Genomic DNA, 15,066 nt, shown 5'->3' with positions numbered 1-15,066 from the left:
CAGACCTCCTGGCTTCCTTTGGGTCCCCCCAAGGCTCCCACCTTCCAACCCCTCTCATCTCCTGGACTTCCTTCTCTTCCAGTTTATTCTTGCAGGATGTCTCTCCCATTTAGACTGTGAGCTCCTTGACGGCAGGCACGATTTCCTTTTTATATCCCTCAGAATTTAGCCTGGGCCGAGAAGACACTTAATAAATGCTTACTGACTACCTGATTTAGACCTGGAAGGACCCAGCACAAAGCCCTAAGACACAGCCTGCCTCTCCAGTGGGTTCAAATCCGGTCTCAGACACTTAATAATTACTTAGCTGTGTGGCCTTGGGCAAGCCACTTAACCCTGTTTGCCTTGGAAAAAACCTAAAAAAAAACAACAACCAAATTCTACCTCAGAGACCCCCTGAAAAAATGAGGCTGGTCGCAGTGTCCCCAGAGTCCTTTCTGAGTCTATGACGCAAGCTCCATTTGGAGGCAGAGGGCTGGGGGTTCGAATCCTGGGGCAGCTGCTTAGTATGGAGGTGACCATGGGCAGGTAGGTGACTTGGCTTCTCGCCTGTAATGTAAGGACTCAGAGAAGGAGCCTCCAAGCCCCCTTTTGGGTCAACATCTAGAATCCAGTGCCTTTCAAGTTCTGGGTGCTGCTGCAAAGGCCTCTGAGGTGTTTTTTTGGTAGGGTTTTTGCAAGGCAATGGGGTTACATGACTTGCCCAAGGCCACACAGCTAGGTAATTATTAAGTGTCTGAGACCGGATTTGAACCCAGGTACTCCTGACTCCAGGGCCAGTGCTCTACTCACTGTGCCACCTAGCTGTTCCCCTACTAAGCATTTTCACAAATATTTCACTTTATTGTCACAACAACCAAGGGAGGGAGTGTGACTGATCCCAATTTTGCAGATGAGGGAACTGAAGCAGAGAAAGGTCACCCAGTTAGGAAGTACCCAAGGCCAATTTTGAACTCAGGTCTCCCTGACTCCAGAATAGCACTCTCTCTGTTGCACCCCTGCGGCTGCCTCTGGAGGCCATGCTGGAGGGTCCCAGCCCCTCTCCCACCCTCCATGCTCTGGAGGAAGCATGGATGGCTCTATCTATGTTGGAGTTTCTCTGGTCCAGGGTCTCCTGCCATCTTACAGAAGGGCTAACTGAGGCTGAGAGAGATAGCGGAGGCTGCACCTGGGGGTGCTGGGACACAGTGACCAGGAGAGGAGGGGAGCGAAGCTGAGAGCCCCCAGGATGGGGTCTTACCCAGACTCCACACCAGGCCACACTCACCTGTTCTTGTCCACCGAATCCTGTTCATCCACTTCGTCGGCGCTGCAGGTGGCGCTGGAGTCACTATCTGGGTTGGTTCCCGGGCCCTTGGCCGCCTTGCCCCCTTCCTTCTTCTCGCCCTTCAGTGGCCCCTCTGTGCCAGCGGTTGCTGCTGCAGTGGGGCCAGTCCCTCCCCCTCCTCCGGTCTCCTCTTTCTTCTCTCCCTCCTTGGTCTTGTCGGCCCCCTCCTCCTCCTCGGTCTCCTTCTTGGCCTCTTTCTTGGAGGCCTCATCCCCAGACATTTCAGCTGCCCCCTCTTCCTCTTCTTCTGTCTTCACGACATCGACCACCAGTTCCTCAGGGGCCTTTTCCTCCTCGCTGGGGTCCTGGCTGGCCTCTTCGGGGGCTGCCACTGTCTGGGCAGTGGGGGCTGCCGTGGGGGTGGGTGTGGCAGGGGCCGGAGGATCAGCGGGGAGCACAGAGGGAGCAGAGGGGTCCGGAGGGGCCGGGGTGCTGGGGGCAGCTTCCTCTGTCTTGGAGGGGGGCTCCGCTGCTGCTGCCGCACCCCCAGCCTCACCACCCTGGGCCGGTGCTGGCTTTGGCCCGTTCTGGCCACGGTCCTTGGATTCCGTCCTCGGGGAAGGGACACTTTCAGTGTCAGAACTGTTGTTCACTGCAACTGGAAGACAGAGACACAAGGGAGGTGATCCATGAGAGCCCTTTAATTGCCACTGGGCATCCCCAAGACCCAGCAAGCCAGAAACAGAGAATAGGGCTTCTGGAGGCCCCTGAGCCTGGGCTACCCTCCTACCCAGGCCCAACAATGTGCAGCCCTCACCAGTGGAGGAAAGAGGGTACCCGGCTTCCAGGGATTATGACGACTAGGACAGTGTCCAGGAAAGCTGACCAAGGGCCTCATGTCTCTTCCAAGATCCCTGGACAGCAGGGCCCCTGCTCTTTCCCATTCCACATACAAGGAAACTGAGTCTCCAAGAACCTGGACCCTTGGTCACTCAGCTTGTGCCAGAGCCTGGGACCTCTCCAGATTCTCAAGGCCAGAAGTCTTTTCTTTCTGATGTGCCTCCCTGGTTGAGCCGGTATGGCACTGGTGGGCAGCTCATGGTCATTCACCATCACCAAGAGAAAGCTGGGACCCGGGACCCTCTCCACATGCCACCCCCGATACACACACACACACACACACACACACACACACACACACACACACACAAACACACACACAAAGACACAGATGCACAGATATATAGACACATGGATACACAGATAGTCATACATACACAGACACAGATGCAGACACACACAGACATGCACACAGATCACACAGACACAGAGACACAGAGACACATACACACTTATACATACAGACACACACCCCTTTTCTTTTTTCCTCTCCAGGGTTGCTCTGGGTAGTTATTTGAATGGGATGGCATTTGACAGAGAGAGTCCTGAGGGAAACGCTCCATCACCACCCCTTGTCCCATGCCCCTAAGGGTGGCCTGGCTGAAGACAATGAGTCTGACCTCTCAACTTGGGAAGGGCCTCGCTCTGTGGGTCTAAGATACAGGGACATGAGGATGGAGTGACCCCTGGCCCAAGGCCTTCTTCTTGAAGACTTCCAAGAGCCCAGCAGCGAAGAGACAGTGAGAACAGGGAGGAAGGGGGTATGAGCAGGAGCCAAGCTGGAGAAGGAAGGTCCTGAGGAGCTGCGACAAGAGGGCCACAGCCTTACTAAGAGGGGGCTCCTAGATGACTCTGGAGGAAGACAGCCCTGCCCTGCACCCCCCACTCCATAGCAGCTCTACGGGAGTGGGACGCTGGGCAGATCCTGCTGCCCTGGCCCTGGGCAGGGTCTGGCCCCGGAGGCTCAGCAGACAAGAGGCCTGCTCTCCTGACCCCTAGGCCAGAGGGGCCACTGCATCCTAGGACCAGAAGCATGAAAAGCCAAAAGGCAGGTAGAGAGGAACCATATAAATGTGGTGTGAAATAGAATAAAGAGGGATGTGTGTGTGTGGAAGGGGCCATGCCAGAGACTCTGGGCCCCTGGCCTTCAGCCTCAGCTGCTGTGGCGAGCCTGCCGCACCTCCTGGAGCTCTGAAACAAACCCCAGGAGGAGTCCCCCACAAGACCCTCGCTCCAAGGAGATGGAGCTCTTCCTGTCCTCCTCCTCCTCTTCCTCCTCACTCCCTTTTCTGTCTTCCCTTCAACCCAGGCTCTTTTTCTGCTTCCTGTCCCATCCCAGGCCTTCTACCTTCTGTCGCTGTCCGTCCTCGACCCTTCCCCCACACCTCCCACCAGCACAGACCCCACCGTTCTCCCCCAGCCCTTTCTACTCTTTTCTCTGCTGAAATCAGAGATAAGAGCAGGCTCAGCTCACTGAGAGAAGGCGAGGCAGGGGAGGAAAGAAGAGGCTTTCATCAGGAAGGTCAGAGAAAAGCAGGGCCCTCCAGGGACAGAGAGGCTTCAGAGAACGCCCAGGCTTCCTTGGTGGCCAGGCCCCATCCTCAGTCAGGAAAGGGAAGGGGGGGCAGAGGCTGCCCAGGACTTGGACCCTGAGGAATGTTTTAAAAGTCAACATTCTTTCCTGAATCTTTTAATAATAAAAACTGATAATAAGAACACACCTTGAAATAAGGCTTAATGCTTGCAAATGCCCTTCAAATATTATCTCATTTGAAGCTCATAACAGCCCTGGGAGGTAGGTCCCGCTATCCACATTTTACAGGTAGGGAAACCGAGGTGGGCAGAAGCCACTAAGTAACTTGCTCAAAAAGGGGGTCTGAAAGAGGGATTCCTGACTCTCGGCCGTCACCCAACTGCCTGAAAGATCACCAACAAAAGCCCTCCCTGCTAAAGTAATTCTGACGTGACCCATTCCAGCTCATTCCAGACCTGGGTGTCTCTGTCTGTGTCTGTCTCTCATCCTCCTCCACAATTAACTAATTAGAGCCAGCAGGCGTAATGCTGAGGATGCCCTCCGAGAAGCCTGGCGGGAAGAGAACTTATATTTAATATTTAAAGTGGTGTGCTAGTAGGAAGGTCCGAGATCGAATCTTGCCTTCGATACTCCCTAGCAGTGTGAGCCCGGGCCAGGCACTGGACTTTCCCTGTGCTCCAGTTTCCTAACATCTAGAGTGGAGACAACTTTAGTTGAGTCCCCAGTGCCTGAGGCTGGCATGCCAAGTCTCCAATAGTGGGTACCAACTGTTATTTGTGATTCTGAGGATTAAAATGCTTTAAAAACCATAACAAACTATCTGTTGCTCTAACTGTAGTCATTTTGTTTTCTTTTTTAGGTTTTTGCAAGGCAGTGGGGTTAAGTGGCTTGCCCAAGGCCACACAGCTAGGTCATTATTTAAGTGTCCGAGGCCAGATTTGAACTCAAGTACTCCTGACTCCAGGGCCGGTGCTCTATCCACTGCACCACCTAGCCGCCCCTGTAGTCACTTTTGTTCAACTACAAAAGGCAGTCTGTCTATCTGTCTGTTCAAAAGTCCATAGAACCCAGCGTCTCAGGGTCATCCCTACAACAAGATAGGACCTCATCTTAGAACCAGTTCTTTCTGAACCTGAGTAAAAAAGAAAAGACTCAGTTTGTTTGCAGAGGCGGGGGCAATGGATACAGAACAGTACATACAAGGGCCATCCTCTGCCATCATCTGCTTGCATGAAGCTTGTCTGATGTGCTCCCCCTGCCTCAGAGGCACTCACCTCCCCCCAAGCTACCTCGTGTTTTAACTCTTATGTATGTCTTTAATTACAGGGCTCCTCTTGTCATGGACTTGCTGCCCGCCTCCCGAGACATTAGTTGCATCATTTGCCCCCGAGCCCCTTGGCTTGAGGCTGACCCTTGGTGCTCCATGATGCCCTGCAGACAGGTCAGGCTGGCATTTCTGGAGCTTTTCAGAGCTGCTTCCCCCTCTTTTCCACTCTGATATAAAGGGGTGGCTCTGGTGGGGGGAGGAAAGAGAAGACATCTGGAAATGGAGATGATGTAAAACTAAAAGATAGCACAAAATGTATTAAAAAAGAGAAAAGATGAGAAGGAGCTAGTGGTAATGATGCCAACCCTGCGGAGGTGAATCCACAGCGCTCTAGAGTGCATCCTGTCTGATTCTCAGGATGACTCTGCGAGGACCACAGATCTTATCACCATTTACAGAGGAAGAAACTGAGGCACATCTGCACCTGCCCGGGCCACACAACTCAGGGCTGTCTGAGGTAGAATTTGATCCCAAGTCTTCTCCACCCCAAGCTCTCTTCCTGCCCCTCCCCCCAGGTCTGGCAGACTCTTCTCCTGAGTATCAGGAGCCCTAGAGTCCCTGAAGCCCCACCTTTTCAGAATGTACCCCATTCCCAGCCCCTTATTCCCCTGGGTTACTTAATAAAGGCTTCTTGGGTCACTAGCTCCCTGTTGCCTCTGGTCAGCCTGGCTTCTCAAGCCCTTCCCAAGCTGGCTCTGACCTGCTTTTCTAGCTCCTTCCAGATGGCCGGTGCCCCCGTGGCCTGGTTGATGCCTGGCTTCGAGCTGGAAGGTTTCCTCAGCTCTACCTCTCAGGTGACCCCACCTGTGTGAAGCTGCTTCAGGGACTGTACTGTCGCCCACCCTGTTCTATCAGCTGGGCAGACAGCCAGCCCTTTGGGGACAGGGACTGCTCTAGGAGCTGCCTCTGCCTCCCCACCACGCCAGGGTCTGTTGGCAACTGGAAGGACATGGGAGGCTTCACCCCCTGTCCTCACACACACCACAAATTTTCCACTGTCCCAGCAAAACTTCCTTCTGGGAGCTTTCCTGCCAGTCCATCAATGCCACACATTTCCAAACCGCGCTGCTTCACGAGGCCGGTTGCGGGTTCAAGGTCTGATCAGGGAGAACAAACAAGCTCCCAAGTCCTGTCCTTAACAAACCCCAAACTTCCAGTCCACAGGACCAGAACGGCTGGTGGAACACTAAGGGTCCCTACGTCCCAAGGAGAGGTGGGAGGGGCCTCCCTCTGAGAGGGACAAGGGAAGGGGCCAAATACCCTGGGACTCCAGGATGGTGGTGGGGCTGGCAAAGACCCATGATGTCCCGCAGGTCTACCAGCCCCACTCTCTTGGCATTCAAGGCCCCCCTCAAGCTGGGCAGTCTATCCTCAGGAAAAAGAACCCCAGACTGGAAGCCAGAGGGCCTGGGTTCTGTCTACTGAGGACACCAAGCACAGAAGACCCTCTTGTGGGCTGGAACTGGCTGAGATTTTCACCGTAGCTCCATTTTACAGGATATTAGGATGAGATGTTGTCTCAGGAGCAAGTGGGGGCTCTCATCATCTCTCTTCTCAGGAGAGGCTATGTGAGGTAACTCTCCCAGGGGCTCATAGCTGGGAAGCAGGCCATCCCAAAGTGGGGAGGAAGAGAGGGACTGTCTGTGACTGGACCTGAAGGACACCAGTCAGGATAGGGAGGATTCAACTAGCCTCACCCACCTGCCAGGTTCTCCATCAAGGTTCTCCTGTGGGGGTGAGAGGTGAAGATTCTGACTCAAGGTCACCCAGAGTCAGTGACCTCCTGATCCTTTAGTAGGCAGCTCAATGGCTTAGGAAAGTCCAGGGTAAGGGGCATCTAGAGTCCTGGGTTCAAGTCCCAGCTTGGTCACTGACTATTCCCCCTAAGGGCTCAGAGGCAAGCCCCTTCCTCTGCCACTTCTAGGCTGTGATTTGGGGCAAATCCTTCTGCTCAGTGGGCTTTTGGTGCAAGGGAGGCACTGTACGAGAGATTTCCAAGGGTCCTTCCAGCTCTAAAAAGCCTCTGAGTCAAAGAACAGACAAAGGGAGGAACCCCTGTGATAGGAAGGGCTGGTGTGGAGAGATGGTCAAATAGCATAGGACTAAAGTGGTCTGGCCACCTAAATGACACCTCAAAACATGAAGGACCTGAGGTCTGGAGCTGGCAGGGGCTCCCAGGTGTCTGATTTTTAAAGAGGAAGAAACTGAGGCCTGGAGAGGTACTAGGACCAGAAGGGACTTCAGAGACCTCCTTGGCCATCCCTTCATGGAAAGATCACAGAACTTAGGCTCACTTTCAACTCACAGACTGAAAGCTGGAAAGAAATGTCACTGGACAGGTGAGGATACAGAGGCCCCGCCAAGTCACAGGGATCACCTTGTTCTAATTCATCCTTTTCCAAGAGAGAAGACTGGGGTCTACAGGGGAACGACTGAGGGCCATGGGGGGATTGTTAGGCTAGGAGTTAGACCATCCTCCCTTACCGCCAAAACGCCCTTCACAAGACACAGGGGAAGGCTCGTGGGAGGCCAAGCCTTGAAGGCGCTGACCATGGAGAGAAGGAGCAGCTGTAACACTGAGGAGGAGGGCTCTGAAAGGAGGCTTCCCATCTGGTGGCCTGTTGTTCCCTCCTGAAGGAGGGCTCATCACCCAGACTGGCATTCTGTGGCAAAGTCACAGAGCTCCCACCACTGCAGATTTGCCCAGAATCTGCTCACTAATGAGTCACTTTTCATGGGAAAAAAAAGATCTAGGAGACCAACAATTTCCAGTCCCAGTGGCCAGGTCCCTTATGGCTGTGCAGGGGCATGATGCCAGCCTCCTGGTCCTCACACGACCCACTCCATCTTGAGGCTGTGGGCATTTGCACTGGCCAAGCTCTAGGCCTGAGATGCCCTTTCTCCTCACCTCCTCCTTCCTCCATCTCTGGCTTCCTTCAAGTCTCGGCTAAAATCCTCCTGCCAATCCTCCTTAATGCTTGGGCCTTCCTTCTCTCAATTGCTGCAATAATCCTGGTAGACTTTGGTTGTACACAGCTGGTTACATGTGGTCTCCTCCACCAGACTGAGGGCAGGGACTGTTTCTACCTTTCTTTGTAACCACAGTGCTTAGCATGCACACACAGTAGGCGCCCAATTGATAAGTTGAAAGCTTCTCTCTGGAGGGAGCTCCAGGGCCAGTCCATCTCCTTCTTCCGGGGGGCAGCATGGGGCAGATTTGGGGCAGGGGTGTCCCAGGTTATGTTTAGGCTAGACTTCAAGGCCTCCCCTCCTCTAATCACATCCATCATTACCCAGGGTCCTGACCACACCTCCACTCTGGATGGGGTGGGGGCCATTTGTAAAGAAACAAATAGGTGATAGGAAGGTATAAGGGCTTGGAAACAGACTCTGTCCAAGACTCAGAAGGAACAGATGGACAGGGAAGGACAAGGAAGGAAGCAGGGAAAGGAAAGTCAAAGGGGTTGGGGGCAGATGGGTGTTTAGGAGGAGATGCCCAGCAGCAGATCCACCCAGGGCTTTCTTCCTGCAAGGGTACCCTGATTTCTTACCTGTTGGTTGGGGGATGGGAGGGGGGATGGAGAGGGAAAATGGGTCCAGGGAGATTCATCTGAGGGAAGACCTTCCACCACCCAGACTCAGCACATCCTGAGGCAAGGAATCGGAGGAGGCTGAGCAGAGAGGCCTTCTCTTCGGGGTGGGGGTGGGGGTTAGAGAGAGATACAGAGAGAGAGATGAGACAGAGAGAAACACAGAGACATAGAGAAAGAGAGAGAGATGGGGGGGCTACATGTTCCCACAGACCTAAAACTTGAATGGACTTCAATGGAAAGAGCCAGGTTCCTACCTCTTACACACACACACACACACACACACACACACACACACACACACACAAATGGTAATCTTGCTAGTTTACACACACACACACACACACACACACACACACACACACACACACACACACCTCCTCACCTCATCACAAGCCTGCACTCCCTCAGAAAGGGACACAAGATACAGAGATCAATCTCAAGTCCTAGGCAGAAATGCAAGGGAGGACAAGAAAAGCCCTGAGGATGGACGCTCGCTATCTCCAGGACAGGCTCTTGCCACCTGGCTGCTACTTCATCATAGGTCTCTCCAGTCCAGCCAGACTCGGCCCCCCACCCCACCTGGCACCACAATCAGCCTCTACTCTGATGAGCACCACCTTGCCCTGCCTTTCCCGGACCAGATGGGCTTCCTCAACCATGACCCCATGGCAGCTCTGGTCTGTTCTTGGCCAGCCAGCACCTTCTCTTACCTTCTGTCTCCTCCACCATCTCTTCCTCATTGCCACTCATCCCAGATGCCTCCATCTCCTCATCCTCCACCACAGGAGGGAAGGGAGCCTCCTCATTTGGAACGGCTTCGGTTTTTTTCTTCTTCCTTCGAGCATTTCTTTCCTTCTCCTAGGACAAAAAGGACAAAGACTTAGGGAGGAATGGTCACAGTACTAAGGAAAGGGATGCCTACCTTTTTGTGTGATCACTAATGTCTGGAGGGTAGAATGAGTGTGTGTGTGTGTGTGTGTGTGTGTGTGTGTGTGGCCATCACCCCACCACTTCACCCTGTCTATCTCAACATTCAGGAACATTCCAGTTTTATCACAGATGCTGTCTACTATATTCAATCAATCAATAATAAATATTAATCAATCAATAACAAGCATTCATTAATCTGTTATTTTTTTGGGGGGGTTAGGTTTCTGTAAGGCAAATGGGGTTAAGTGGCTTGACCAAGGCCACAAGGCTAGGTAATTATTAAGTGTCTGAGACCAGATTTGAACCCAGGTACTCCTGACTCCAGGGCCGGTGCTTTATCCACTGCGCCACCCAGCTGCCCCTCATTAATCTGTTATTGCTGAAAGAGTTTTCATTCTATCATCTCTCTCTCTCTCTCTCTCTCTCTCTCTCTATATATATATATATATATACACATATATATACATATATATACGTATATATATGTATATATATATATATATATGTCTATGCCTAGATCTAGATATATATATATATATATATGTTGTATCCACAATACATAAACATAGGATATTTTTAGGGGAGGGAGGCACCAGGAGCTGAGGCAGGAGTCTTGGTATGGGTGTGGGGGAGGGAGGGTAAAGTGGGGATCACTAACAGCTTCATTTCTCACTTTAATTTTTAGCAAGGCTAAACTGGAAGGAATGATGAGGTCTGATAGCTGTACAACCAGAAAGGTCTTGGGAGGCCAATTTTACAGATGAGGAAACTGAGTTCCAGACATGACTTGACTAAGGTTACCTAGGTCTTAAGAAGCAGGGCCAGGATTCAAATCTAGGGCCTTTGTCCCCCAAATCCAGTACATTCTCTAATGAACTACAGGCCACATCATCTAAGCAACCCATGTAAATAGAAAAACTGAGGTCACAGTAAGATGTTTGGGGAGGTTCATGGGCCAAGAGAAGCCTAAGAGCTTGTGGCTGCAGCAGAGCGAGACAGAGATCTCTGCCTTGGCAGAGATCCATGTGCAGACCAGGAGAGCAGGGCCACATCTCCCACGGACTCACAACACTTTTGGAAGCACCCAAATCGTGCAGACCCTCAGAACTAGCTCTGCAAACAGCAATACAAAAGAAGATAAACCTGAGGCTTAGGACAGGGCCTCCCCACCCTCAGGAGAACAGAGTTCAACTGCAACAGAAAGTTCACAATCAAGAAACAGGCTGGGAAAAGGAGCAAAGACAAAAAGAATTTGACCATAAAAAGATACTATGATGGCAAGAAATATCAAGACAAAAAGTTAGAAGATAACAATATGGACTTGACTGCAAAAAAATTTTCAAAGAAAATTTACAAATTGGACACAAACTCAACAAGAATTCCTAATGAGTTAAAGAAAAAGATAAGAATGGTTGGGAAAAATTGGGAAAAGAAATGAGTGAGACAAGAAGCACTTATGTAAAGCGAATCAACAGCCTGGTAAAAGTGGTACAAAAAAAAGAATGAAGAATAAAAAAATAAAAACAGAACTGACCCAATGATAAAAGAGGCACATATAGTAACTAAAGAAAAAGAAAAAACTCCAAGGTCACTGAAGGAAATCATTCCTTAAAAATCAGAGTTGGGCATGTGGAAGCTAGTGACTCTATGAAACAGCAAGAAACAATAAAAAAAAGTGAAAAGAATGGAAAAATAGAAAACATTAATATTTAATAAAAACTGACCTAGAATATAGATCAAGGAGAGATAATAGAATTATTGAGCTTCCTCAAAAAAAAGGTTTGAGCCTATTTAAAAAAACCCTAGATATCATATTTTAAGAAATTATACAGGAAAACTTCCTTAAAAACTAGAACCAGAAAATAAAATAGAAATCAAAAGAATTTATCAATGTCCTGAAAAATATCCTAAAATGAAAATTCCCAGGAATAGCCAAATTCCTGAGCCACCAGGTCAAGAAGAAAATGCTGCAAGCAACCAGAAAGAAACAATTAAAATATCATGGAGCCACAGTCAGAATCACACAAGATTTAGTAGTTTACACATTAAAGGAGAAGGGTTGGAATATGATATTCCAGAAGGCAAAAGAACCAGAATTACAACCAAGAATCACCTACCCAGAAAAACTGAGTGTAATTTGTGGGGGGGAATAGACATTTAAATCAAATAGAGAATTTTCAATTATTCTTGATGAAAGACCAGGGTTGAATAGAAAATTTGACATTCAAACAAAAGACTCATGAGAAGCACAAAAAAAACAGTAATCATAAATGTTTCAATAAAGTTAAACCACCCACATTCCTAAATGAAAAGATGATATAGAACTTTACCATTTTTAGAATGAGTCTCCATAGACAGAGGGCATAGGTATGAGTGAGTGATGTTGGGGCGATCTCCCCGAAAGTGAAAAGATGAGAAAAAGAGAGATGCACTGAGAGAAGCAGGAAGAGAGGTAAAATGAGGAAAATTTTCTCATAAAAGAGGTTTATAGAAGAGGGGAAAATGGATAGGGACAGGCAAGGCTTGGACCTCCCTCTTATCAGAATCAAAGAGGAGCAAGGATGCAAGGACGCAAGGACACACACACACACACACACACATACACACACACAAGAGTTCTGTATAGAAATCTCTTACCTAATAGAGAAACAGTATGGGAAAGGGAATAAAAGAAAGAGGGTGGGGATGATAAAAAAGAAGGGCAGATTAAGGGAGGAAGTGGTTAGAAGCAAAATAGACTTTTGAAGACAGACAATAAAAAAGGAGAGAGGAAGAAATAGGAGACTGGGATGGAGGGAAATACATGGTAATCATAACTGTAATGTGAACGGGATGAGTTCACCCATAAAACGGAAGCAGAGAGCAGAATGGATTAGACACCAGAATCCAACAATATGTTGTTTACAAGAGGCACACTGGAAACAGAAACGCTTACAGAGTTACAAGGGACTGGAGAGAATCTAAGAGGTTTCAGCTGAAGTCAATTAAAAAAGGCAGGGGGGGATAGTAATTATGATCTTAGTCAAAGCAAAAGCAAGAGGTAACTGAATGAAAAAAGATGATCAGGGAAACTACATTTTTGCTAAAAGGTATACCATAGACTATGAAGTAATACCAAAACATTTTCAACAGGTTTCTCTGATAAAGGCTTCATCTCATAAATATACAGGGACCTGAATCCTGAAGAATTGAGACATTCCCTCATTGACAAATGGTCAAAGGATATGAACAGGCAGTTTTCAAAAGAAAAAATAAAAGTAAAATCCTTGAATTCCTTATTGATTAGGGACTTGCAAATGAAAGGTACCAGCTCACACCCATCAGAAATGACAAATGTTAGCGGGGATGTGGAAAAAGAAGCACAGCAATGCGTGGCTGGTGGAGCTGTGAACCGATCCAACTGTTCTGGAGAACAATCTGCTCCAACACCCAAAGGGCTCTAAAACGGAGCTTTCCCTTTGACCCAGTAACACCACTACTAGGTCCATATCCCAATGGGATCATCTGTACCAGAATATTTACAGCAGCTCTTTGTGGAGGCAAGGAATTGGACACTGGACATTGGACATCAGCTGAGAAGTGGTTGAACAAGGTGAGATATGTGAAGGTGATGAAGAACTATTGTGCTGTGGGAAATGACGAGGGGGTTGTTTCAGAAACACGAGGTAAGACCTCTATGAACTGATGCACATGGAAGTGGAAAGAACCAGGAGGTCACTGTGCACAGCAATATTGTAATGATCAACTGTGAAGACTTGGCTTCGTGATCATGATGAAAATATGCTAGCCAACTCCAGAACTCCAAGGGCCAAGTGTAGTACACTTTTCTTGCTGGATTTTTTTTTTTTAGCTTTTATTTTGGTGATATGGCTACGATGGAAAAGCTTTGCATGAGCTCACTTGTATAATTGACAACATTTTGCTTGCCTTCCCAGTGAGTGGGGAAGGGGTGGGAGAACGGGGGAGAATTTGGAAATCAGGTTTTAAAGAGAAGAATAAAAAGAGTCCACTCTTAAACATAAGGGTGAACAAGCATGCCTCCCAAGCATCAGCAGGAAGAGACACTGTTTATTTCCCCAAACCCAGAATATTCCCAACCACCTCCTAAGCTCCACTGGTTTCTCTGATAAAGGCTTCATCTCATAAATATACAGGGACCTGAATCCTGAAGAATTGAGACATTCCCTCATTGATAAATGGTCAAAGGATATGAACAGGCAGTTTTCAAAAGAAAAAATAAAAGTAAAATCCTTGAATTCCTTATTGACTAGGGACTTGCAAATGAAAGGTACCAGCTCACACCCAGGAGAATTGTGAGCAGAGAATTGGGGGCCGCGGGGGGCGGGATTTTATTTTCTCCTATTTTTATCTGATATGGGTTGTTAGCCTTTGGGGCCAGACAAAAGCCACTCAAAGAGCCAAAAACAAAACTGAGACAACTGGGGGTGGGTTGGGGAGGTATGTTCCTAAGCTACAAGATGATCCAATGTTTGGAGCAATTGGGAGGAAACCAGAGGCTTCCCTGGCCTACCCTGCCAAAGGGGCCCAGGACCCCCAGAGAGCTAAGGGCACTAGGTGTGGGGCCAGATCAACCATGTTAAGCCTGGATCCTCTTGGGTGAGTCACTGCCCCTGGGGAGCTTGCAGAAATTGGGGTATGGGCCGATGCCTGTCCGTGGGCTCCAGATCTAAGAGCCGGGACTACAGAGTATGAAGCATTCTGAAGGGGGAGAGGGGCTCCTTGGTCATAGGAGATACCTAGACACGGGAAACGGCAGAATGCAAAAGAATGGGCAGAAGAGGGATGGAGCTAGGATCTCCTGCCTCCCCAACCCTTCCCTTCCCCTCCACCTCCACTGCTAGGAATATGGAGTTCTTCATTAGATCGTGAGTTCCTCAAAAGCAGGGGCTGTTTTTTGTCTTTCTTTGTATCCACAGAGTCTGGCTCCAGGAGGCACCCAATAAATGCATCCTAACTGACAGTCAACTGTAATGTGCAGGTCTTTTATTTATCAATCAGAACACCTGGATTCCACTGGGAGAGATTCTGTGCCGAGGGAAGCTGGGTGTTTTAGAACAATGTTCACTGGATATATCAAGTCAGAGGACCTGGGTTCAAGTTCAGCCTGTCATTTATTGCTCACCCTCCCTGGGCTCCCCTCGTCTCATCTGTGAAGCAAAGGAACCACATGCAACATCTTCATGTCTGTGGCCCTATGGACCTGTGACTGGGGTGTACCCCCAGCTTTGATGCTTTGGGTGACCTTGGGTAAGTGGCTCCCCCTCCCTGGCCTCAGTTGGGTTGGATCTGAGGGACTCTGAAGTCATTCCAGCTCTGATTGCTGGGGCCATGCAGAGAGGTCCTCACATGCAGTCGGCTCATAATCACTGTGTATGAATTTGAGCTGATCTGAATGAAGTGAGAGTGGGGGGGGGGGTCTCCCAGGAGACAGACAGGCGCAGAATGAGTGGATTGGTTTCTCCTCGAGCTCCAGGACCCAGGAGGGGGGAGTGAA

General features: G+C 49.4%; 1 protein-coding gene across 14 annotated transcripts in view; it reads right to left on the bottom strand.

Moving 5' to 3' along the window:
• Nucleotides 1-15,066, bottom strand: part of NCOR2 (nuclear receptor corepressor 2) — a 302,271-nt gene that overhangs the window by 58,112 nt on the left and 229,093 nt on the right. For all 14 annotated transcript variants that reach the window (XM_074205397.1, XM_074205400.1, XM_074205399.1 and 11 more), the window contains 2 exons: nt 9,332-9,479; nt 1,268-1,925 (listed from right to left, as the gene is read on the bottom strand). In XM_074205397.1, coding sequence (XP_074061498.1) covers nt 1,268-1,925; nt 9,332-9,479 — 806 coding nt within the window. The remainder of the gene's footprint in view (nt 1-1,267; nt 1,926-9,331; nt 9,480-15,066) is intronic.

Source organism: Macrotis lagotis, chromosome X (assembly GCF_037893015.1).
Source record: "Macrotis lagotis isolate mMagLag1 chromosome X, bilby.v1.9.chrom.fasta, whole genome shotgun sequence".
Classification (NCBI taxonomy): domain Eukaryota; kingdom Metazoa; phylum Chordata; class Mammalia; order Peramelemorphia; family Peramelidae; genus Macrotis; species Macrotis lagotis.
The sequence above is the reverse complement of the archived record's forward strand: the minus strand, read 5'-3'. Positions and strand labels throughout refer to the sequence as shown.